A 25,874-nucleotide genomic window follows, 5' to 3' on the forward strand; every position below is an offset into this window, starting at 1 on the left:
GTATCAGGGTGATGGTGGCCTCATAGAATGAGTTTAGGAGTGTTCCTTCCTCTGCAATTTTTTTGAAAGATTTGAGAAGGATGGGTGTTAGCTCCTGTCTAAATGTTCGATAGAATTCACCTGTGAAGCCATCTGGTCCTGAACTTTTTTTTGTTGGAAGACTTTTAATCACAGTTTCAATTTCATTACTTGTGATTGGTCTGTTCATATTTTCTATTTCTTCTTGCTTCAGTCTTGGAAGGTTATACCTTTCTAAGAATCTGTCCATTTCTTCCAGGTTGTCCATTTTATTGGCATAGAGTTGCTTGTAGTAATCTCTTATAATCCTTTGTATTTCTGCTGTGTCAGTTGTAACTTCTCCTTTTTCATTTCTAATTTTATTGATTTGAGTCCTCTCCCTCTTTTTCTTGATGAGTCTGGCTAATGGCTTATCAATTTCGTTTATCTTCTCAAAGAACCAGCTTTTAGTTTTATTCATCTTTGCTATTGTTTTCTTTGTTTCTATTTCATTTATTTCTGCTCTAATCTTTATGATTTCTTTCCTCCTACTAACTTTGGGTTTTCTTTGTTCTTCTTTCTCTAGTTCCTTTAGGTGTAAGGTTAGATTGTTTATTTGGGATTTTTCTAGTTTCTTGAGGTAGGATTGTATTGCTATAAACTTCCCTCTTAGAACTACTTTTGTTGCATCCCATAGGTTTTGGATCGTCGTGTTTTCATTGTCATTTGTCTCTAGGTATTTTTTGATATACCCTTTGATTTTTTCAGTGATCTCTTGGTTATTTAGTAAGGTATTGTTTAGCCTCCATGTGTTTATGTTTTCCTCTGTTTTTTCCCTGTAATTGATTTCTAATCTCATAGCGTTGTGGTCGGAAAAGATGCTTGATATGATTTCAGTTTTCTTAAGTTTACTGAAGCTTGATTTGTGACCCAAGATGTGATCTATCCTGGAGAATGTTCCATGCGCACTTGAGAAGAAAGTGTAATCTGCTGTTTTTGAATGGAATGTCCTATAAATATCAATTAAATCTATCTGATCTATTGTGTCATTTAAAGCTTCTGTTTCCTCAGTAATTTTCTGTTTGGATGATCTGTCCATTGATGTAAGTGAGGTGTTAAAGTCCCCCACTATTATTGTGTTACTGTTGATTTCCTCTTTTATAGCTGTTAGCAGTTGCCTTATGTATTGAGGTGCTCCTATATTGGGTGCATATATATTTATAATTGTTATATCTTCTTCTTGGTTTGATCCCTTGATCATTATGTAGTGTCCTTCCTTGTCTCTTGTAACATTCTTTATTTTAAAGTCTATTTTATCTGATATGAGTACTGCTACTCCAGCTTTCTTTTGATTTCCATTTGCATGGAATATCTTTTTCCATGCCCTCGCCTTTCAGTCTGTATGTATCCCTAGGTCTGAAGAGGGTCTCTTGTAGACAGCATATATATGGGTCTTGTTTTTGTATCCATTCAACAAGCCTGTGTCTTTTGGTTGGAGCATTTAATCCATTCACGTTTAAGGTAATTATTGATATGTATGTTCCTATGACCATTTTCTTTTTTTTTTTTTTTTTAATTTTTTAGCCAGATTTATTAAGATATATTTCACATATGATTATAACTCATCCATTTAGAGTGTAAAATTCAGTCGTTTTTAGTATATTCACAGATATGTGCAATGATCACGACGGTTAATTTTAAAACATTTTTGTCACCTCAAGAAGAAATCCCATACCTATCACCCTACTATCCCCACAAGCCTCCTAGCCCTAAGCAATCACTTACTGCATTTTTGTTAAATATCTAAAACCTTCATGAATCAGCACTTTGCTACAAATCTACAACTCTCTCTGCCACTGTTCCTTTAATTAGAAACTTTTTTTTGAGCAGTGTTAGGTTTACAGAAATATTAAGCAGATATAGAGATTCCATTTATTCTATTCTCCTGCCAACGCCCCATTCCCTTTTCCCCAATTATTAACATCTTGCATTAGTGGTACATTTTTACAATTGATGAACCAATACTGATATATTGTTGTTAATTAAGTTTTACATTAGAGTTCACTATTTGTGTTGTACGTTCTATAGGTTTGGATAAATGTATAATGACATGTATTGACCATTACAATCTCATACATAATAGTTTCACTGCCCTAAAAATTCTTGTAATCTACCTGTTCATCATTCCTCTCTTGTCCCTAATTCCTGGCAACCCCTAATCTTTTTAGTGTCTCCATAGTTTTGCCTTTTCCAGAGTGTTGTAGAGTTGGAAGATTTTCTTCCATGTTATCTTCCAGAAGTTTTATAGCTTTGTGTTTTATATTTAGGTCTGTGCTCTATTTTTTTTTTTAAACATCTTTATTGAAGTATAATTGCCTTACAATGGTGTGTTAGCTTCTGCTTTATAACAAAGTGAATCAGTTATACATATACAATATGTTCCCATTTCTCTTCCCTCTTGCATCTCCCTCCCTCCCACCCTCCCCATCCCACCCCTCTAGGTGGTCACAAAGCACCGAGCTGATCTCCCTGTGCTATGCGGCTGCTTCCCACTAGCTATCTATTTTACATTTGGTAGTGTATATATGTCCATGACACTCTTTTACCCTGTCACGTCTCACCCCACCCCCTCCCCATATCCTCAAGTCCATTCTCTAGTAGGTCTGTGTCTTTATTCCCGTCTTGCCACTAGGTTCTCCATGGCCTTTTTTTTTTTTCCTTAGATTCCGTATATATGTGTTAGCATACTGTATTTGTTTTTCTCTTTCTGACTTACTTCACTCTGTATGACAGACTCTAACTCCATCCACCTCATTACAAATACCTCCATTTCATTTCTTTTTATGGCTGAGTAATATTCCATTGTATATATGTGCCACATCTTCTTTATCCATTCATCTGTCGATGGACATTTAGGTTGCTTCCATGTCCTGGCTATTGTAAATAGAGCTACAATGAACATTTTGGTACATGACTCTTTTTGACCTATGGTTTTCTCAGGGTATATGCCCAGTAGTGGGATTGCTGGGTCGTATGGTAGTTCTATTTGTAGTTTTTTAAGGAACCTCCATACTGTTCTCCATAGTGGCTGTATCAATTTACATTCCCACCAACAGTGCAAGAGTGTTCCCTTTCCTCCACACCCTCTCCAGCATTTATTGTTTCTAGATTTTTTGATGATGGCCATTCTGATCAGTGTGAGATGATATCTCATTGTAGTTTTGATTTGCATTTCTCTAATGATTAATGATGTTGAGCATTCTTTCATGTGTCTGTAGGCCATCTGTATATCTTCTTTGGAGAAATGTCTATTTAGGTCTTCTGCCCATTTTTGGATTGGGTTGTTCGTTTTTTTGTTATTGAGCTGCATAAGCTGCTTGTAAATCTTGGAGATTAATCCTTTGTCAGTTGCTTCATTTGCAAATATTTTCTCCCATTCTGAGGCTTGTCTTTTGGTCTTGTTTATGGTTTCCTTTGCTGTGCAAAAGCTTTTAAGTTTCATTAGGTCCCATTTGTTTATTTGTGTTCTTATTTCCATTTCTCTGGGAGCTGGGTCAAAAAGAATCTTGCTGTGATGTATGTCATAGAGTGTTCTGCCTATATTTTCCTCTAAGAGTTTGATAGTGTCTGCCCTTACACTTAGGTCTTTAATCCATTTTGAGTTTATTTTTGTGCATGGTGTCAGGGAGTGTTCTAATTTCATACTTTTACATGTACCTGTCCAATTTTCCCAGCACCACTTATTGAAGAGGCTGTCTTTTCTCCACTGTATATGCTTGCCTCCTTTATCAAAGATAAGGTGACCATATGTGTGTGGGTTTATCTCTGGGCTTTCTATCCTGTTCCATTGATCTATATTTCTGTTTTTGTGCCAGTACCAAACTGTCTTGATTACTGAAGCTTTGTAGTATAGTCTGAAGTCAGGGAGCCTGATTCCCCTAGCTCCATTTTTCGTTCTCAAGATTGCTTTGGCTATTCGGGGTCTTTTGTGTTTCCATACAAATTGTGAAATTTTTTGTTCTAGTTCTGTGAAAAATGCCAGTGGTAGTTTGATAGGGATTGCATTGAATCTGTAGATTGCTTTGGGTAGTAGAGTCATTTTCACAATGTTGATTCTTCCAATCCAGGAACATGGTATATCTCTCCATCTATTTGTATCATCTTTAATTTCTTTCATCAGTGTCTTATAATTTTCTGCATACAGGTCTTCTGTCTCCTTAGGTAGGTTTATTCCTAGATATTTTATTCTTTTTGTTGCAATGGTAAACGGGAGTGTTTTCTTAATTTCACTTTCAGATTTTTCGTCATTAGTGTATAGAAATGCAAGAGATTTCTGTGCATTAATTTTGTATCCTGCTACTTTACCAAATTCATTGATTAGCTCTAGGAGTTTTCTGGTAGCATCTTTAGGATTCTCTATGTATAGTATCATGTCATCTGCAAATAGTGACAGCTTTACTTCTTCTTTTCCGATTTGGATTCCTTTTATTTCTTTGTCTTCTCTGATTGCTGTGGCTAACACTTCCAAAACTATGTTGAATAATAGTGGTGAGAGTGGGCAACCTTGTCTTGTTCCTGATCTTAGTGGAAATGGTTTCAGTTTTTCACCATTGAGGACAATGTTGGCTGTGGGTTTGTCATATATGGCCTTTATTATGTTGAGGAAAGTTCCCTCTATGCCTAGTTTCTGCAGGGCTTTTATCATAAATGGGTGTTGAATTTTGTCGAAAGCTTTCTCTGCATCTATTGAGATGATCATATGGTTTTTCTCCTTCAATTTGTGAATATGGTGTATCACATTGATTGATTTGCGTATATTGAAGAATCCTTGCATTCCTGGGATAAACCCCACTTGATCATGGTGTATGATCCTTTTAATGTGCTGTTGGATTCTGTTTGCTAGTATTTTGTTGAGGATTTTTGCATCTATGTTCATCAGTGATATTGGCCTGTAGTTTTCTTTCTTTGTGACATCTTTGTCTGGTTTTGGTACCAGGGTGATGGTGGCCTCGTAGAATGAGTTTGGGAGTGTTCCTCCCTCTGCAATATTTTGGAAGAGTTTGAGAAGGATAGGTGTTAGCTCTTCTCTAAATGTTTGATAGAATTCACCTGTGAAGCCATCTGGTCCTGGGCTTTTGTTTGTTGGAAGGTTTTTAATCACAGTTTCAATTTCAGTGCTTGTGATTGGTCTGTTCATATTTTCTATTTCTTCCTGGTTCAGTCTCGGCAGTTTGTGCATTTCTAAGAATCTGTCCATTTCTTCCAGGTTATCCATTTTATTGGCATAGAGTTGCTTGTAGTAATCTCTCATGATCTTTTGTATTTCTGCAGTGTCAGTGGTTACCTCTCCTTTTTCATTTCTAATTCTATTGATTTGAGTCTTCTCCCTTTTTCTCTTGATGAGTCTGGCTAATGGTTTATCAATTTTGTTTATCTTCTCAAAGAACCACTTTTAGTTTCATTGATTTTTGCTATTGTTTCCTTCATTTCTTTTTCATTTATTTCTGACCTGATCTTTATAATTTCTTTCCTTCTGCTAGCTTTGGGGGTTTTTTGTTCTTCTTTCTCTAATTGCTTTAGGTGCAAGGTTAGGTTGTTTATTCGAGATGTTTCCTGTTTCTTGAGGTAGGCTTGTATTGCTATAAACTTCCCTCTTAGCACTGCTTTTGCTGCATCCCATAGGTTTTGGGTCATCGTATCTCCATTGTCATTTGTTTCTAGGTATTTTTTGATTTCCCCTTTGATTTCTTCAGTGATCACTTCGTTATTAAGTAGTGTATTGTGTAGCCTCCATGTGTTTGTATTTTTTACAGATCTTTTCCTGTAATTGATATCTAGTCTCATAGCGTTGTGGTCGGAAAAGATACTTGATACTATTTCAATTTTCTTAAATTTACCAAGGCTTGATTTGTGACCCAAGATATGATCTATCCTGGAGAATGTTCCATGAGCACTTGAGAAAAATGTGTGTTCTGTTGTTTTTGGGTGGAATGTCCTATAAATATCAATTAAGTCCATCTTGTTTAATGTATCATTTAAAGCTTCTGTTTCCTTATTTATTTTCATTTTGGATGATCTGTCCATTGGTGAAAGTGGGGTGTTAAAGTCCCCTACTATGATTGTGTTGCTGTCGATTTCCCCTTTTATGGCTGTTAGTATTTGCCTTATGTATTGAGGTGCTCCTATGTTGGGTGCATAAATATTTACAATTGTTATACCTTCCTCTTGGATCGATCCCTTGATCATTATATAGTGTCCTTCTTTGTCTCTTGTAATAGTTTTTATTTTAAAGTCTATTTTGTCTGATATGAGAATTGCTACTCCAGCTTTCTTTTGATTTCCATTTGCATGGAATATCTTTTTCCATCCCCTCACTTTCAGTCTGTATGTGTCTCTAGGTCTGAAGTGGGTCTCTTGTAGACAGCATATATATGGGTCTTGTTTTTGTATCCATTCAGCCAGCCTGTGTCTTTTGGTGGGAGCATTTAATCCATTTACATTCAAGGTAATTATCGATATGTATGTTCCTATTCCCATTTTCTTAAATGTTTTGGGTTTGTTATTGTAGGTGTTTTCCTTCTCTTGTGTTTCTTGCCTAGAGAAGTTCCTTTAGCATTTGTTGTAAAGCTGGTTTGGTGGTGCTGAACTCTCTCAGCTTTTGCTTGTCTGTAAAGGTTTTAATTTCTCCATCACATCTGAATGAGATCCTTGCTGAGTAGAGTAATCTTGGTTGTAGGTTTTTCTCCTTCATCACTTTAAGTATATCCTGCCACTCCCTTCTGGCTTGCAGAGTTTCTGCTGAAAGATCAGCTGTTAACCTTATGGGGATTCCCTTGTGTGTTATTTGTTGTTTTTCCCTTGCTGCCTTTAATATGTTTTCCTTATATTTAATTTTTGACAGTTTGATTACTATGTGTCTTGGCGTGTTTCTCCTTGGGTTTATCCTGTATGGGACTCTCTGTGCTTCCAGGACTTGATTAACTATTTCCTTTCCCATATTAGGGAAGTTTTCAACTATAATCTCTTCAAATATTTTCTCAGTCCCTTTCTTTTTCTCTTCTTCTTCTGGGACCCCTATAATTCGAATGTTGGTGCGTTTAATGTTGTCCCAGAGGTCTCTGAGACTGTCCTCAGTTCTTTTCATTCTTTTTTCTTTATCCTGCTCTGCAGTAGTTATTTCCACCATTTTATCTTCCAGGTCACTTATCCTTTCTTCTGCCTCAGTTATTCTGCTATTGATCCCATCTAGAGTATTTTTAATTTCATTTATTGTGTTTTTCATCATTGCTTGGTTCCTCTTTAGTTCTTCTACATCCTTGTTAAATGTTTCTTGCATTTTGTCTATTCTATTTCCAAGATTTTGGATCATCCTTACTATCATTATTCTGAATTCTTTTTCAGGTAGACTACCTATTTCCTCTTCATTTGTTAAGTCTAGTGTGTTTTGACCCTGCTCCTTCATCTGCTGTGTGTTTTTCTGTCGTCTCATTTTGCTTATCTTACTGTGTTTGGGGTCTCCTTATCACAGGTTGCCGGTTCGTAGTTCCCGTTGTTTTTGGTATCTGTCCCCAGTGGCTAAGGTTGGTTCAGTGGGTTGTGTAGGCTTCCTGGTGGAGGGAACTAGTGCCTGAGCTCTGGTGGATGAGGCTGGATCTTGTCTTTCTGGTGGGCACGTCCACGTCTGGTGGTGTATTTTGGGGTGTCTGTGGCCTTATTATGATTTTAGGCAGCCTCTCTGCTAATGGATGGGGCTGTGTTCCTGTCTTGCTAGTTGTTTGGCATAGGGTGTTCAGCACTGTAGCTTGCTGGTCATTGAGTGATGCTGGGTCTGGATGTTGAGATGGAGATCTCTGAGAGATTTTTGCCGTTTGGTATTACGTGGAGCTGGGAGGTCTCTTGTGGACCAGTGTCCTGAAGTTGGCTCTCCCACCTCAGAGGCACGGCCCTGATGCCTGGCTGAAGCACCAAGAGCCTTTCGTCCACACGGCTCAGAGTAAAAGGGAGAAAAAATAGAAAGAAAGAAAGAGGCTATAATATAGTGAAGTAAAATAAAGCTATTATAAAGCAAAGCTATACAGACAAAATCTCCCCCAGAAGCATATACATATACACTCACAAAAAAAAAAGGAAAAGGGGAAAAATTAATATATCCTGCTCCCAAAGTCCACCTCCTGAATTTGGGATGATTCGTTGTCTATTCAGGTATTCAACAGATGCAGGCACATCAAGTTGTTTGTGGAGTTTTAATCCGCTGCTTCTGAGGCTGCTGGGAGAGATTTCCCCTTCTCATCTCTGTTCACACAGCTCCTGGGGATCAGCTTTGGATTTGGACCCGCCTCTGCGTGTAGGTCGCCTGAGGTTGTCTGTTCCCCGCCCAGACAGGACGGGGTTAAAGGAGCAGCTGCTTCGGGGGCTCTGGCTCACCCAGGCCGCGGGGAGGGAGGGGTACAGAGGAGGCAGGGCGAGCCTGCGGCGTCAGAGGCCGGCGTGACGTTGCACCAGCCTGAGGTGCGCAGTGCGTTCTCCCGGGGAAGTTGTCCCTGGATCACGGGACCCTGGCAGTGGCGGGCTGCACAGGCTCCCGGGAGGGGCGGTGTGGAGAGTGACCTGTGCTCGCACACAGGCTTTTTGGAGGCGGCAGCAGCAGCCCCAGAGTCCCACGCCCGTCTCTGGGGTCCGCGCTGATAGCCGCGGCTCGCGCCCGCCTGTGTAGCTTGTTTAGGCGGCGCTCTGAATCCCCTCTCCTTGCGTGCCGTGAAACAAAGAGGCAGGAAAAAGTCTCCTGCCAAGAGGCAAGAAAAAGTCTCTTGCCTCTTCGGCAGCTGCAGACTTTTTCCCGGTCTCCCTCCCAGCCAGCTGTGGTGCGCTAACCCCTTCAGGTTGTGTTCACGCCGCCAACCCCAGTCCTCTCCCTGGGATCCGACCAAAGCCTGAGCCTCCGCTCCCAGCCCCGCCCGCCCCGGCGGGGGAGCAGACAAGCCTCTCGGGCTGCTCGGCGCCGAGCCTCTGTGCGGGAATCTCTCCGTTTTTCCCTCTGCGCCCCTGTTGCTGTGGGATTCGCGCTGTTAGCCGCGGCTTGCGCCCGTCTCTGAAGTTCGTTTAGGCGGCGCTCTGAATCCCCTCTCCTCGCGCGCCAGGAAACAGGGAAGAAAAAGTCTCTTGCCTCTTCGGCAGCTGCAGACTTTTTCCCGGACTCCCTCCCGGCTAGCTGTGGTGCACTAACCCCTTCAGGCTGTGTTCACGCCGCCAACCCCAGTCCTCTCCCTGCGACCCGACCGAAGCCCGAGCCTCCGCTCCCAGCCCCGCCCGCCCCAGCGGCTGAGCAGACAAGCCTCTCGGGCTGGTGAGTGCTGGTCAGCGCCGAGCCTCCGTGCGGGAAGTGCGGGAATCTCTCCGCTTTACCCTCCACACCCCTGTGGCTGCGCTCTCCTCCGTGGCTCCGAAGCTTCCCCCCTCTGCCACCCACAGTCTCTGCCCGCGAAGGGGCTTCCTAGTGCGTGGAAATCTTTCCTCCTTCACAGCTCCCTCCCACTGGTGCAGGTGCCGTCCCTATTCTTTTGTCTCTGTTATTTCTTTTTTCTTTTGCCCTACCCAAGTACGGGGGGAGTTTCTTGCCTTTTGGGAGGTCTGACGTTTTCTGCCAGCGTTCAGTGGGTGTTCTGTAGGAGCAGTTCCACGTGTAGATGTATTTCTACTGTATCTGTGGGAAGGAAGGTGATCTCCGCGTCTTACTCTTCCGCCATCTTCTCTCCTCCCCTGACCATTTTCTTAATTGTTTTGGGTTTGTTTTTGTAGGTCCTTTTCTTCTCTTGTGTTTCCCACTTAGAGAAGTTCCTTTAGCGTTTGTTGTAGAGCTGGTTTGGTGGTGCTGAATTCTCTTAGCTTTTGCTTGTCTGTAGAGCTTTTTATTTCTCCATCGAGTCTGAATGAGATGCTTGCCAGGCAGAGTAATCTTGGTTGTAGGTTATTCCTTTTCATCCCTTTAAACATATCGTGCCACTCCCTTCTGGCTTGTAGAGTTTGTGCTGAGAAATCACCTGTTAACCTTATGGGAGTTCCCTTGTATGTTATTTGTCGCTTTTCCCTTGTCGCTTTTAATAATTTTTCTTTAATTTTTGCCAATTTGATTACTATGTGTCGCAGCGTTTTTCTCCTTGGGTTTATCCTGCCTGGGACTCTCTGCGCTTCCTGGACTTGGGTGGCTATTTCCTTTCCCATGTTAGGGACGTTTTCGACTATAATCTCTTCAGATATTTTCTCGGGTCCTTTCTCTCTCTCGTCTCCTTCTGGGACCCCTATAATGCAAATATTGTTGCATTTAATGTTGTCCCAGAGGTCTCTTAGGCTGTCTTCATTTCTTTTCATTCTTTTTTTCTTTATTCTGTTCCATGGCTGTGAATTCCACCATATTGTCTTCCAGGTCACTTATCCATTCTTCTGCCTCAGTTATTCTGCTATTGATTCCTTCTAGTGTATTTTTCATTTCAGTTATTGTATTATTCATCTCTGTCTGTTGTTTGTTCTTTAATTCTTCTAGGTGTTTGTTCTTTAATTCTTCTAGGTCTGTGTTAAACATTTCTTGCATCTTCTCAATCTTTGCCTCCATTCTTTTTACGAGGTCCTGGATCATCTTCACTGTCATTATTCCAAATTCTTTTTCTGGAAGGTTGCCTATATCCACTTCATTTAATTGTTTTTCTGGGGTTTTATCTTGTTCCTTCATTTGGTACATAGTCTTCTGCCTTTTCATTTTGTCTATCTTTCTGTGAATGTGTTTTTCATTCCACAGGCTGCAGAATTGTAGTTCTTCTTGCTTCTGCTGTCTGCCCTCTGGTGCATGAGGCTATGCAAGCTTCCTGATGGGGGGGACTGGTGGTGGGTAGAGCTGGGTGTTGCTCTGGTGGGCAGAGCTCAGTAAATCTTTAATCCACTTGTCTGCTGATGAGTGGGGCTGGGTTCCCTCTCTGTTTGGCTTGAGGTGACCCAGCACTGGAGCCTACCTGGCTCTTTGGTGGGGCTAATGGCGGACTCTGGGAGGGCTCACACCAAGGAGTACTTCCCAGAACTTCTGCTGCCAGTGTCCTTGTCCCTGCAGTGAGCCACAGCCACCCCCCACCTCTGCAGGAGACCCTCCAACACTAGCAGGTAGGTCTGATTCACTCTCCTATGGGGTCACTGCTCCTTCCCCTGGGTCCTGATGCACACACTACTTTGGGTGTGCCCTCCAAGAGTGGAGTCTCTGTTTCCCCCAGTCCTGTCAAAGTCCTGCAGTCAAATCCCCTAGACTTCAAAGTCTGATTCTCTAGGAATTCCTCCTCCCGTTGCTGGACCCCCAGGTTGGGAAGCCTGACATGGGGCTCAGAACCTTCATTCCAGTGGGTGGACTTCTGTGATATAAGATGTCTCCAGTTTGTGAGTCACCCACCCAGCAGTTATGGGATTCGATTTTATTGTGATTGTGCCCCTCCTACCGTCTCATTGTGGCTTCTCCTATGTCTTTGTATGTGGGGTATCTTTTTTGCTGAGTTCCAGTGTCTTCCTATCAATGACTGTTCAGCAGTTAGTTGTGATTCCAGTGCTCTCACAAGAGGGAGTGAAGGCACGTCCTTCTACTCTGCCCAAGATAACTATTGATAATTTTTTCTAGTTTTTAAAAAAATTTTTTTATTGAAGTATAGTTGATTTACAATGTTGAGTGAATTTCTGCTGTACAGCAAAGTGGTTCATTTATACATTTATATATTTTTCATATTCGTTTCCATTATGGTTTATCACAGGATACTGAATATAATTCCCTGTGCTATACAGTAGGACCTTGTTGTTTATCCATCCTAGACATACTAGATTGCATCTGCTAATCCCAAACTCCCAATCCTTCCCTCCCCCACCTCCCCTCCCCCACCTCCCCTCCCCCTTGGCAACCACACATCTGTTCTCTTTATCTGTGAGTCTGTTTCTGTTTTGTAGATATGTTCATTTGTGTCATATTTATTTGTTTTAAATTTATTTATTTATTTTTATTTTTGGCTGCATTGGGTCTTCGTTGCTGTGCACAGGCTTCTTTAGTTGTGGTGAGCGGGGGCTACTCTTCATTGCGGTGTGCAGGCTTCTCATTGCGGTGGCTTCTCTTGTTGCAGAGCACGGGCTCTAGGTGCACGGGCTTCAGCAGTTGTGACTCGTGGGCTCTAGAGCGCAGGCTCAGTAGTGGTGGCGCACAGGCTTAGTTGCTCCATGGCATGTGGGATCTTCCCAGACCAGGGCTTGAACCCGTGTCCCCTGCCTTGGCAGGCGGATTCTTAACCACTGTGCCACCAGGGAAGCCCATTTGTGTCATATCTTAGATTCCACATATAAGTGATACCATATGGTATTTGTCTTTCTGACTTACTTCACTTAGTATGATAATCTCTAGGTCCATCCATGTTGCTGCAAATGGCATTGGTTCATTCTTTTTTTATGGCTGAGTAATATTCCATTGTATATAAACACCACATCTTCTTTATCCATTGCTCTGTCAAGGGACATTTAGGTTCTTTCCATGTCTTGGCCCAGTAGTTTCTACATGTGTGTATAGTTAAGCTGTATCTGCATTTCAAAGTGTTTATTGTGTCAAACATTGATACAGTACAGGCCACTCAGTTGAGAGGAAATTTGACAGGATAGGGTGCACATGGACTGGCATCCAACAAGTGGACTGGCCCAAGTTACTACTTACTAGGGGTGTGATAACTAATTACCTAATCTGGGGAAACCTCCGTTTCCTCATCTGTAAAATGAGGATAATAATAATTACCCCCTGGAGTTGTGGAGAGGATTAAATGTACAGCAGTTAGCCCAGTGCTAGAAAATGGTAAATTTGATATATGGCACTCCTACCACTGTCACTAGAAGTATAAACCTCAGTTTTAGATCATGTGCTTTGCAAAGCACAACTAGTTGTCTTTTTAATAAAGGAGCATACAAGTGACTTATTTTTCCTATAAACTATTATATACATAATAGTTAAAATCTTGGGAAATTAGATCTTTATCTCTCCTCACTTTTAAATATTACAATATTTTTTTCTTCTCTTTGAATAAGTTAGGTAACCTAAAATTTATTTCACCTTCCATGTTACTTTTTAACAAGTGGATATTGCTTTTTAATCTTCTAAGAATTGGAGTTAAGTACCTGGTTATATCTGTGATATGTCTGTCTTATTTTACACAAGCTGTATTCCCATAAGTAAAACTCAGAAAGATGTGCTCCAATTTGAGAATTAGCTGATGCATGCAGAAGAAATTCACTCAATCAATGTATGGGCATGTTCTGATGATAGAATAACTGGCTGATTTCAGAAAGGAAAAAGATGACCTAATCCATTTTAACTGTTGATAGGAAACATCCTTACATTGTTGTCAGAGACCTGAGGGTAGAAAGTGTGTACTCCTTTTTGGAATTGTAACTAAAATCATGTGACTCTGGAGGACCCACAGTATGAGAACATGCTACCAAAAAGATCATTTTGTCTTCTGGGAAGGATACTAAATAGCAGGGCATGGGGCTAGACCACAGATGTTTGGCTTAACAGTTCACAGTTGAGGATGGTAGGTAGTCTCAGAAAATTATAAAATGCCTCTGCTGAGCCAGTTACCGCTAAGATTCCACCTACGTGTGCACTACTTAAATACCTTCCTACATACTTGAGCCTTAGTGACCTGTCAGCAGAGGGTGTCTGTGACAGTTACATGAGAACGGCCTTATTTGCTTAGGATTGTGTGTGGGTGTTGAACACGGCACTTTTAGCATAAATTTATGAGGTGCAAGCTTTTAATGCAAAGATGACTCATAAGGTTTCAGAATGTGTAAATATGAAGCACAATCTAACTTATACCATCACTGGTACTCACCCACAGCAAAACTAGCCTGGGTTGATTACCAAATTGTTTGGACTACCAGGAAATTCACAAAATTTGTCACTCTTAATAGGCTGATGACAAAAATTCTCAGGTTGATTGTAACATTTGTTTGGCGCTACCATCTTAAACCAGTGTTACATGTACTTAATCTGCATTTTGCAATATTATGTTTGATGGCAGCATTCAATTAACTCTATTTCCAAGATTGTGAAGAAGTCAATTCTTTTGAGAAGTTACACTGGAAAACTTAAACAGACAGCAATTGTATCATACAGTAAAAAAAATTAGAGGCAACAGAAAAAGGATCATAACTAAACATTTGATATGGATGTTGAAATAAAACTAAGATCAGCATTTTTTGTGATTCGTTTCTGATGAATCACAAAACTCGCATTTCTCTTGCAAGTTTTATGCAATTGCTACAAAAATGGCATAAAAATTTCCTTTAACTGAAGATGAACTGGTAAAGAATAGACCTTTAACCTTATTGGGAGCAATACTTGGAAGTAGATTATTTAGCTGTCAGAATAATAAAATCTTGGAAACTGTGACCAAACAGACACAACCAGGAGACCCAGAATTCAATAGGATATTGTTTTAATACTTCAAAATGTTGTGGCCCTTAGTAGACAGGAAGAATATGAAAGAATAAAAATATAAAGGATCTTAACCAATTTTGTAAATGGAGTCAACCATTATTCATAGTTCCCTTAATATTGATATTGATACTATGTATAAAATAGATAACTAATGAGAACCTACTGTATAGCACAGGGAACTCTACTCAATGCTCTGTGGTGACCTAAATGGGAAGGAAATCCAAAAAAGAGGGGATAGATGTATACATATAGCTGATTCACTTTGCTGTTCAGTAGAAACTAACACAACATTGTAAAGCAACTATAATAAAAATTTAAAAATAAATTTATGGATAGAAAAAGATTTATTTATAAGTTGAACTTAAAAAGTTAAACACAGTTAAGTTTTTGGATTCTAACTTTATCAGTTGATTGTGAACTTACAAAATAAATTTCTAAATTTCTGATTAGCTCTGCATAAAAAATTTAAAACACCATAGAGGTGTTTTTTTCCTTTTTAAAAATATTTCGTAGGTCAGTAGAAACAAAGGCCAGAGAGGAGGTTTTAAAGCTTTAACTGCTGCATACTCAGAAAGTAAGAAAAACACTGGCATTTAGCTTTTGATCACTTCTATGTAAAATAAGAATCATAGTCACTAAAGAAACAGTCAACAGGAAGGATTTTTTAGATTAAACATATTTACAATAAAAACAAATTTCTGGACATTGGATCATTCTTTTATTAACTTTTTAGGCCCACTTGAGAATCTCATTTTTGAGAACACCCACAGATAATAACAAATAAATAAGCCTGTATTCCCTGAAACACCACCCATGCACACAGCTGGACCATAAGTTGGTTTTTAGTTAAATAGCAGCTACCATATTTGGTCTTATGCTTCAAGCTGTTACAAACACAACACGTTTGCTCAATTCTAACTTCAGCTTTTTACTAACTGAATTCATTTCCTATAAGAGATAGACCTCCTAGTTTCATTAGGTTAATGTCTTGTTGATTTTCTTTTGAAAACTCAGTGCAGTATTAAGTGAAGTCACCAGCAAAATGGGTACTGTGTCAGTAATACTTAAAACATTTGAGTAGCCAAGTGAGCAGACCATATGTTAGGAAATTCCTTGCATGCTTATTTAGGTTTCAAGTCTTTCAATACCATCAACTATAATTGTAAAGGTACACTAGGTGCTCATAATCACCAAATCTTAAAGCTTTTACCCAAGTGGTTTTACTAATTAAGGACAGGAAAAAGCACTTGTTTCCCCCTGCCTTCTGACAGGTTCAACGGGACTGTCAAAAGAATGATTATTCATGGCAAGCATTATTTTCAAGCATTCAGCTTAATAATTTTTTAAAAAGTGACCTCAAGGTAAAATGTACTACCATTATGACTTTATAAGCACACCCTACCTCTTTCTGTTAACTATTCCAGTCCTGGCTGATTTCGAGTCTCACTCACTAAATGTGCTTTCACCTGTAAAGTATCTACTACCATAATGCCTACTGAACACAGAATGCAGTTAAATGTCAGTTCCTTATTCATCCCTCTGTAACACACTGAAATTTGGATTTTATCTGAGTGGTAATAGTTCCCATTCAACTAGGTATTGGGTTCCCAAAGGGCAAAGATCATGTCTTATATTTCTTCTGTGGCCTCCACCCTCACCTGAGTGCGTGGCTCAGCACTGAAGCTCTTTATTAATCTACCAAACTCATCAATTACAATTTTGTTGCAAAGCTTCTGCTAATTCTCTACCACAGGTTAGTTGAATTTCATATAATTAGCCCTTAATACTGAGACCAAATCACATTAACACTTTGCAAATATTAGTATATCATGAATGTTAAATCCTAATGTTCCCCCTTTTATTTATTAATTTAGTTGGTTAGACATGGTGGGTAGTTTTCAAAATGTCTTTGTAACATTCTCTTAAGTGAGAACAAAATAAACCAAATTCTCTCTCTGACAGACCAGAGTACCTGTCTGCCAAATAACTTTATAAAAATGAAGGTAGCTGACAATAATATTTAGTCTTAAGGTATAAGCCCCTGGCCCCTAACACTCAAGCCCAGACCAAATGAGAGAGGGGAGACAGGTAGGCTAATAGTACTGTGAGGAGTGCTATGCAGAAAGCTCTATAAACAGAGATACGTGGGGCACACAAAGTCTTTATTGCCACAGGAAGCAACTGCACTCATCCCACCTCACCAACAGCTTTAATAGTCACAGAAACGCAGACTTCACGTAATAAAGTACAAAACAGACTTGGGGAGAAATGGTCCCTTGGACTATATTGGTTGTAATACTGAGGTAACCAATTGACCTTGTTCAGTGAAAATACCTCTAACACAATGAAAACAATCAACTAGTTATAACATCCAATTCATATATACAATTCAAATAAAAATATATATTATTTGCTTCAATGTATAGCAAGTTTAATACATTAGTGTTTACAAAATAAAAACTGTATTCTACTGAAATTTTTCTTGTGCTTCCCCCTTATCACTAAGCATGAAAGACCAGAAAAGTATGATACTTAAGGAAACTTATTTATGGATTTAAAGATGCAGTTTGTGCGGTCATGAAAGACAGATAAATATTAGTTGGAAGATTACCACATCTTTAAAAATTTTTGCTTATTAAAATCTACAAACTTGAACCATAGACACAATTTTAAAAAAACCCACAGAATTTCTCAAAATAGATTAGAATACAGGAAACGTTTCATGAAACTACTGAGATACTAACCAGTTCTATGGCTAATATTAAAAACTGAACAATCTATGTAAATCGTATTCATACTATTTCTACGCACAGTGAACAATACAATCACAATAATCAACCTCAAGCTAGCAACAAAGTTGCAAGGTCCATAAAAAGCTTCTTCAGTGGGCAAAACACTATGGTACAATTAAAACATTTAGGAAGGGAAAAAAGCCTTTTAATAGTATAAAAGTTGTTTACTGGTGTTTCTACTGTAAAGCTATTCTACAAATCAAAATGAAAAAGGAATTATATATGTGACAGTGATCAGAGACTACAGTGCAGACATTTCATCTAACATTTGGCTGATGAATTTTAGTATAACAGATTATAACTTAATATTTTTTCATAGTTATGACCTAGAGCAGAACCGAAAACAACACAAAAAACACATATTCCAAGTCAATACACTCTTCTCAGCCATATCTGGGTTTAGATGAATCTGGAGGAAGTAGGTAAAGCTGTCAAACATCATCTCTTAAACCAACAGAAAAAAATGTAAATTGGTAGAAGTAGTATTTGTTTTTCACTATGGATTCCAATGTGAAATTCTAGTAAGTATGCAAGTATGTTATTAACATTTAAGCACACCCTCATATATAGGCATACAACCCATTAATTAAATAGGGAGAATTAAAACAGATTTTCAAGTTAAAATGAGTTTTAAGAAAAAACTGCATTCATAAATCTGAAAAGTATACGAAAATGAAATTGTAAAATAAATAATATGTGTCAACTAAACCTCCATAGAGATATGCCTGCAAATGTGGATGCACTGATTGTCTAAACTTGTGATGGTCTGCATGGGAAGACATTCCCCAGGGAGAGCCATCTAGCTTCTCTGACTCTGGTGTGTAGAGAATTTCTGGATATAAAACAGTACTTACTCTACTATATATTATAGCCTTTGTTAACAGTCACCATCCTTATCACATTTAGGGTTAACTTACTATGTCTTAATCTATATAACACATTCTGAAATAATAATTTTAAGTCAAGGCTTTTACACATCTGTCCACTTGTTTCTAGTTCTCTGTCCAACTAATAGCTTCCTATTTTTGTTATACCTTAAGTAGCTATTATAAAATGCAACCTGGGTCAACTAGGTAAGAGAGGTTTTTCTACTCTATTGCTCACTTTTTTGACCTTACTCCAGTATTTATTAACTATGTGCCTAATTAAGCCAGTAAAAATGGCATTTGACTACTAAGAAATGACACATTTCCTATTAAACAATATCAGTTTTATCAGATATTAAATCTACAACATTTTCCTGACTTAAATTGAGTATTTGCTTTCCATTTTTCCAAAGTCATTGCAACTTTGCCAATAACTACATCACTTAAACTTTCTTTTTTATGACTGCAAAGATTCTAAACTCTGACATACAATAATATTTACGCAAAACACACAAAGTAGACAATGAAATTTCAAGTAAGATAAACTGTATCCACACCTATTGGCCCAAACAGGTCTCAACATCTAGATTTTACTTCTATAAATTATACAAATACATTGTACATTCTTAAATAATTAATGCTTACAATATTAATTTGTAAGCCTTTCCACATAAAATGACTTACAGAGGAATGTGGATCAGTATTTCTGTTACAGATTGTAACATTCTCTTAATTTTCTTTTGTGGCTGTAGTTTTGTCTTCCTGGTTTCCACAGATTACTGGATCAGTCCTTAAGCTTTGGCTATGAAATCTGTTTGTGCTGAATGAGGCAACATTGGTTATTAAGGCTTATTTCTATGATGGAGCATTATCCTTAAATCTGATGCCATTTCCAGAGAACAGTGGGAGAATCATAGCTATCTTGAATCTTCAGGCTCTGTTTTGATGACTTTCTTTTCTAAAGTAAAAGCTGAGTGAGGGTAGTCTTTTAAAATCCCCAGGCGCTCTGAATAAAAAGAGGAACACAAAATGTATTGATACTTTAAATCAATGGTCACAAAAAAACAAACTCAAACAAACTTATAAACAAACCCCCAAACTCCAAAGCAAGCAGTATCAACTATTCATGACTCTGCAATTCCATATAAAATTTTTATGTTTACAGAGTTGAGGTTAAGAGTTTGGATTCTGGATTTATATTCCATTTCTGCCAATTACTAGCTGTATACATCTCTGGGCAAGTTACACACCTCTCTAAGCCTTAGTGTCTCCATCTATAAAATGGGGATAGTATCTATACAGGATGATATGAGACTTAAATCATAAAATGTATGTAAAGCACACAGCATATAGAACCTACTGATTTTTATTTAATGCTTGGTCCAAAGTGATACATAAAATATATAAAATAAAACTGGTCACTCGTATACAACAAAGTTACTGTCTAAAATATTTACTATCAATGAAGACATGAGGCAGAAAGAAAACTTCCATGTTTAAACATGAACTATTTTTAAAAGTTTCTCTAGCCATGAAACCTTAAGGTGGGAGAAACAGGGATAAAAGAATGAAGATTCTATTTTCTTAAGGACTCATTCCTCCAAGTTACATGAATAATTATTTCAACCTCAAACAAATACTATAGAATGACAATAAAATGTAATATTTACATGAAGTACTAATACTGGGGGATACACACACACACACCCACACACTTTAAAAAGGATTCTAGAAAAGTAACCAACATTAATAGCTTATCTGAAATTAGGCAGTTCACTTTATGAATTTCCCTCTCTATACAGAAATTCAGCATAAGAAAAGGAATAAAAATAGTAGCTACCATTTACTGAGTTCCTATCAGCCAGGCAATTCATATAGGCTATCTTGTTTAATCCTCATAACTATTCTATGAGGCAGAAATTATTTCTATTTTACAGATGAAACAACTGACTTCAAGTAACTCCTAAAGTTACTTTAACTCAAAGATTGGATGATACCAGATTCTTTCAAATGGTGTTGGTGTCTAATACTTTAAGTCTGTATAACTCACTTTACTTGGATAAAAACACGAAAACACCAAACTATAATAAGGAACAGTTTGTCCTTTTACGGAGTTCAGTTTACTTCTGAAATACAAATATCATCCCCCAAATGCAGCTGCATGAAAAGTTTAGATTTTGGTACACAAGGTTTTCTTAGCAGGACAGCAAACATACAGTCCACCAATTTCATATTATGAAAGGCTGGAAAAGGGAATTACATACCTGAAACCAGCCATTTATTATCTGGTTCAGAACTGTGTATAAAGTCACCATTCATGTAATAGCTAATCAAAATGATCTCAATCTTCAAGAGCTTTTCCCTGTCAGTCCTTTGGAATATCATGTTCTCAAAAAGACTGGCTATTAATATGGCAATCTACTATTTCCAAGGGGAGAAAACGGACTAGTAACATTATTAGTAATGACCCTTTTTTAAGGAGGGGGACAGTGGAAGTTAGGAGATTAGAATAGAAAGATGTTTTATTCAAATATTACTCCCTCTAATCACATCCCACATTCTCACCTGATGAGTGGGACTTCGCCTCACTGGAGTAATGTCTACTCAGCTCCCCATCCACCACAAAATGATGGAGTTGTCTGTTCTGTAAATTAGGCATTCGGAGGTTCAAAGGTCTTTCGCCTAATGAAAAGAAAAAAAAGCAGTATGAGTAATTAAAGACACATCATGGTTTTTCTTAAAAATAAGTTTTCACAAATCGTCTGAACACTCCTTAGGAAATAAGTAAGGAAAGTCAACAGGCACTGAAGAATTTAAATAGCTGGAGAAATATCTAAAATAATAGTTTAGGAGGAAAATGGCAACTCATACTAGTCTCAAGATTTACCATTCTGCCAGGACATTTTGAAGAGCTAATCACAAACTAAACAAAAGACTGAGATTTCCAGTATGCACTCCAACTCTGGCAGATAATGCATCACCTCTGTAGGGCATTTTCTTACTAGTGCAACCATTTTACCAAGGCAGGTCATTAACCACATAACAACAAATACTACAGAGACAGAGATGGCTTCAAGCCAATTGCCCATTACTAGAACAACAACAACAACAAAACCTATGGCAAATCCACGAAAAAATGTAATTAGAACAGATATGGTAAAAAAGGTTTCATATGCCAAATCATACTCTATCATAAACCTAAATCCATCATACTTAGGAAATTGTTGCCCTACACTGGATTATCCTGGGGTCACAAATTAGAGGCATCAAATCTTTCATTAATGCCTTTGCATCTTAACTCCAGTCTTTTTTTTAAAAAAATTAACTAATTAATTAATTTATTTTTGACTGTGTTGGGTCTTCATTGCTGCGCACAGGCTTTCTCTGGTTGCGGCGAGCGGGGGCTACTCTTCATTGCAGTGCGCGGGCTTCTCGTGGTGGCTTTTCTTGTTGCAGAGCACGGGCTCCAGGCGCAAGTGCCTCAGTAGTTGTGGCTCACAGGCTCTAGAGCACAGGCTTAGCAGCTGTGGCGCATGGGCTTAGTTGCTCCACGGCATGTGGGATCTCCCCAGACCAGGGCTCGAACCCGTGTCCCCTGCACTGGCAGGCTGATTCTTAACCACTGCGCCACCAGGGAAGTCCCTTAACTCCAGTCTTAACTGTCAAGGATGACTGGAGAAGTTAAACAAGACTTCCACTAAAAAGTTTCTGTAATATTTTAAAAAGGAAGAACGTTCTTTGCCAGTACTCTGATCTGCTGATGTGTAATGTTTTACTCTATAGTTGAAGAATGCTGGTTAAGATGGTATTCTTACTTAGAAAGAAATCTTATTTTTTTGACTACAGTAACCACTCTCTGAAAAAAGTATAATAATACATTAAAAAAAAAGTCCTACAAAATTGTTTTTCTTCAAACACTATCACTATTTGAAACTAGAGGATCTATTTCTATACCTATATGCTATACATCTCCCTCCACTCAAGTGCAAGCTCCAAGGGAGCAGGGACTTTATCTTATTCACTGCTGCATTTTCAGTGCCTAGAAGTGTGCCTGGCACATAGGAGATACTAAAAAAAAATCTGTTGAATGAGTGAATGACAATGACTTGGGATTTTCTTCACATGTGGATACAAAAAAAATGAAATAATTTTTAAAATGGTAAAAATGCTCATGAATCAAAACTTTCTACACCTGAGTTTAAGAGAACAATTTCCAAAGTATACACCACACAAAATATTTTCCTAGGGACTACAGGCTAATGTGAAGCCTGAAAGAAGACAAAATTTCTACAGGTCTCTCCATTCTTATACTGTCTCTTCAAATCTCTGTACTCTCTGTCATAGTACTTTAGAAGCAGTCACCACATTCTCTTAGGAACCAAATGTTATAAATTTCAGACAAATCTGTTTATGAAGTCTAAAAAAATCCAAAGTTTTAATCTTTTAAAAAATGATAAACATCTCCCATGGAATCCATTTCTTCAGGAAAAATGATCTGTACTGTTTACATCTCCCATTCCCATCCACCCTCTACAAAATACATGTCAATCACATGTGCCAGCTATTGTTTAGGGATAATAAGGTTAAAAAAAAACTCTACAAGTTATATTTGCAGGAAGAATTCTTTCCTTTTTAGAAAAAGGGACAATTTAAAAATTAATTTTGATAGAGAACCTATAAAATAATCTCCATAAAATATCAAGTTTAAAAAATCAGCAATTTTTTGTTTCCCTTTGAAGTACACAGAGTAGCTGGCTCTAAAGGTGTGGGTCACTCGAAAGATGTACCTTGTCCATCAGCATTATCAGAAGTCAAGCCATTAGGGCTGTGCTCTTCTGAGCTTTGCCTGTAAAGTCCTGCACACAGTCTTCTTTCAGCATGCTGCAGTCTGTCATAGCCAGCTTGGGTGCAAAGGAACTCCATCTGCTTTGCCATCACCTTTTCAGGCTGCTAGTAAGTAAAGTGAAAATAAAGTAACTAAAACATTCTAGATTTTTTAATGGTTTAAAGATGCCAATTTCAGACTGCAGCAAATATATTTAGTAGTCATTAAAATTAGTTCATACTTCATGTGGTATACACGTTCCATAAATATGCACTGATGTCTATATCATCATGTTAAAACACAGAATGTTAGATTTTGTACAAAAGGAAAAAAGCTTTCTGCTCAATCCTATAAAGAGAATTCCATTCTAGCTCAAAAGCAAAATAACCTTAGCTTTGTTTTCTAAGATACCGAGTCCTTTTAAAGATTTTTTAAAAAAGGAACCTCAGAGCAACAGCAACATCTGTTATAAACTGCTTCTAAAACACAGGGCAAAGTCTTGGCATTTTTATTTTAGGATCTGCCAGTACACAAACTCTGATATGATGACAGTATATTTGGGGGAGAAAAGGTGTAAAACGGCTGTCTAGAAGAACAAGACAAACACACCTCCCTCTAAAATTAAGCAATGCAAATTATGCAGAAAAATATCCGTGCCGACGAGGATCTTCACCTTCATCGTGGAATGAAACTGAAGTATTTTCCAACCCATCATAAAAAGACATGTTTTAAAGTACACAATTAGTTGGCTGACATATAAATTTATCTCTGCATGTGTTCTCTAAGTCCCTTCTCTATGCACTGCTCTAAATTACCTATGTGTGATAATACCTATGGTAGTCAAAGCAGTGATATTCTTCCAAGGAGGTAATAGTCAAAATACACAGGTAGGAATCACTGCCATGCTATATAGAAGAGCAATACAAGGCATCTACTATATAAAACTATATATGTGTTACAAACAATCCTGATTCACAGTAGTAAAAATCAATAGGTGAAATATATTAACTCATAGAATAGGATAAAAGCTTATACTATTATTCTGAATCAAATAAACGAATGGATAAAGAAGATATGGCACATATATACGATGGAATATTACTCAGCCATAAAAAGAAATGAAATTGAGTTATTTGTAGTGAGGTGGATGGACCTAGAGTCTGTCATACAGAGTGAAGTAAGTCAGAGAAAAACAAATACCGTATGCTAACACATATATACGGAATCTAAAAAAAAAAAAAAAAAGGTTCTGAAGAACCTAGGGGCAGGACAGGAATAAAGATGCAGACGTAGAGAATGGACTTGAGGACACGGGGAGGGGGAAGGGTAAGCTGGGATGAAGTGAGAGAGTGGCATGGACATATATACACTACCAAATGTAAAATAGATAGCTAGTGGGAAGCAGCCGCATAGCACAGGGAGATCAGCTCGGTGCTTTGTGACCACCTAGAGGGGTGGGATAGGGAGGGTGGGAGGGAGACGCAAGAGGGAGGGGATATGGGGATGTATGTATACGTATAGCTGATTCACTTTGTTACACAGCAGAAACTAACACACCATTGTAAAGCAATTATACTCCAATAAAGATGTTAAAAATAAATAAATAAATGAGATCAAAAGGAACCATAACTTCAATTCATTTAAATTTGTTACTAATTAATTAATAAAATTTCAATAAGATTTCTGAGGGGGAAATGTATTTTTCATCCTCTTAACGTGAAAACACAAAACTTGGCACTACTAAATCTGACCAAAAGCAGTCACTAGTGAGAAGATCAACAGGAATAAAACTTACAGTACTTTCTAAAAGGCAAAAATGACTTTTTAAAATGTTAATTTCTGTGTACACGATTAAATAACTTAGCAGCAAAAGCACCTGAAGCTACATATTAATTTTTCATTATACATGAATTGAAATGATTCAACAATAGCTACAATGTTGACTATTAATATTTTATTGAGAACTAGAACTATTTTATCTCAGAGTTGTATTACACACATAATCAACATGGCTGTTTTCCTGGTATCAAGTTGCTTCTTTCTTAAGTAGAGAATCTGTATTAATTCCTACAAAACTTCAAAGAATAAATAAGTAGCAGATGTCGGGTTCTGCTCACAAAGCAAACTAAACCTAGTTGATACTGCTATCTTACTGATACAGCTGTGGATCAGATGACATTGTAAAAACAACCAGAAATAAATTCAGTCTTTGGATGAAACTGAATTTAAAACTGAAGCTAGTCGAAGCAGCCATTTGTTTTTTAACCTACAGATGCTGTTATGAAATAGTAACTGGTGGTTGACGTTACCTGTGAACTAAGAGCAGCGAGTTCCTCACTCTTAGCTTTAGCCTGCTGGAAGAGTGTCTGCACGGAGTCCTGGAAATCTGTAAACCCATCCTGTGGGTCAAAGAATATGTCCTTTTTACTTTAAAATAACCATATTATCAAAAACTCAGAAAATGAAGTAAAGAAATCCACCGTAATCCTATTACCTGAATAATCATGATTAAGATTTTAATGCACAATACTTCATTTCAGTCTCTCAAGGTACAATTACCTTATTTCTACAGTTGTAGCCTCAATAAAAACATAAATGAAAAAGATTAAAAAGTTTATACATCCACAGTGTTTTAAACTGGAACACAGATTTTATGATCATTGATAATAATGATTATATAACATTTCATCTGGTGGTTTGACAATTTAATCACTATCTTCATATTGGGCATTTAGATTATTTGCCTTATTTTTGGTTTTATGAAAAACACTGCAAAAATATTTTCATGGAGACAGCATTTTCCATAGTTTAGATGATCTAATACAATAGGTTCCCAGAAGTAGAATTAGTGCAAAGGGATGAACATTTTTATGTCCTTTACATATGTTACTCAAGGG

General features: G+C 38.0%; 1 protein-coding gene and 1 long non-coding RNA gene across 3 annotated transcripts in view; one reads left to right on the forward strand and one right to left on the reverse strand.

The window, feature by feature from the left end:
- The window catches only part of LOC309631254, a 276,030-nt gene that overhangs the window by 219,513 nt on the left and 30,643 nt on the right, over positions 1-25,874 (forward strand). The window lies entirely within an intron of this gene.
- The window catches only part of NAB1 (NGFI-A binding protein 1), a 44,204-nt gene continuing 34,965 nt past the window's right edge, over positions 16,636-25,874 (reverse strand). The window contains exons 5-8 of one of the 2 annotated variants that reach the window (XM_082397379.1): positions 25,287-25,376; positions 22,940-23,099; positions 20,718-20,834; positions 16,636-19,158 (exon numbers count right to left, since the gene is read on the reverse strand). In XM_082397379.1, the coding sequence (XP_082253505.1) occupies positions 19,070-19,158; positions 20,718-20,834; positions 22,940-23,099; positions 25,287-25,376 (456 nt within the window). In that variant the 3' untranslated portion in view covers positions 16,636-19,069. Of the gene's footprint in view, positions 19,159-20,717; positions 20,835-22,939; positions 23,103-25,286; positions 25,377-25,874 lie in introns of both variants that reach the window. The other variant, XM_082397378.1, reaches the window with a different exon arrangement.

The sequence above is a fragment of the Balaenoptera borealis genome, assembly GCF_965194805.1.
Source record: "Balaenoptera borealis genome assembly, chromosome: 6".
Lineage (NCBI taxonomy): Eukaryota > Metazoa > Chordata > Mammalia > Artiodactyla > Balaenopteridae > Balaenoptera > Balaenoptera borealis.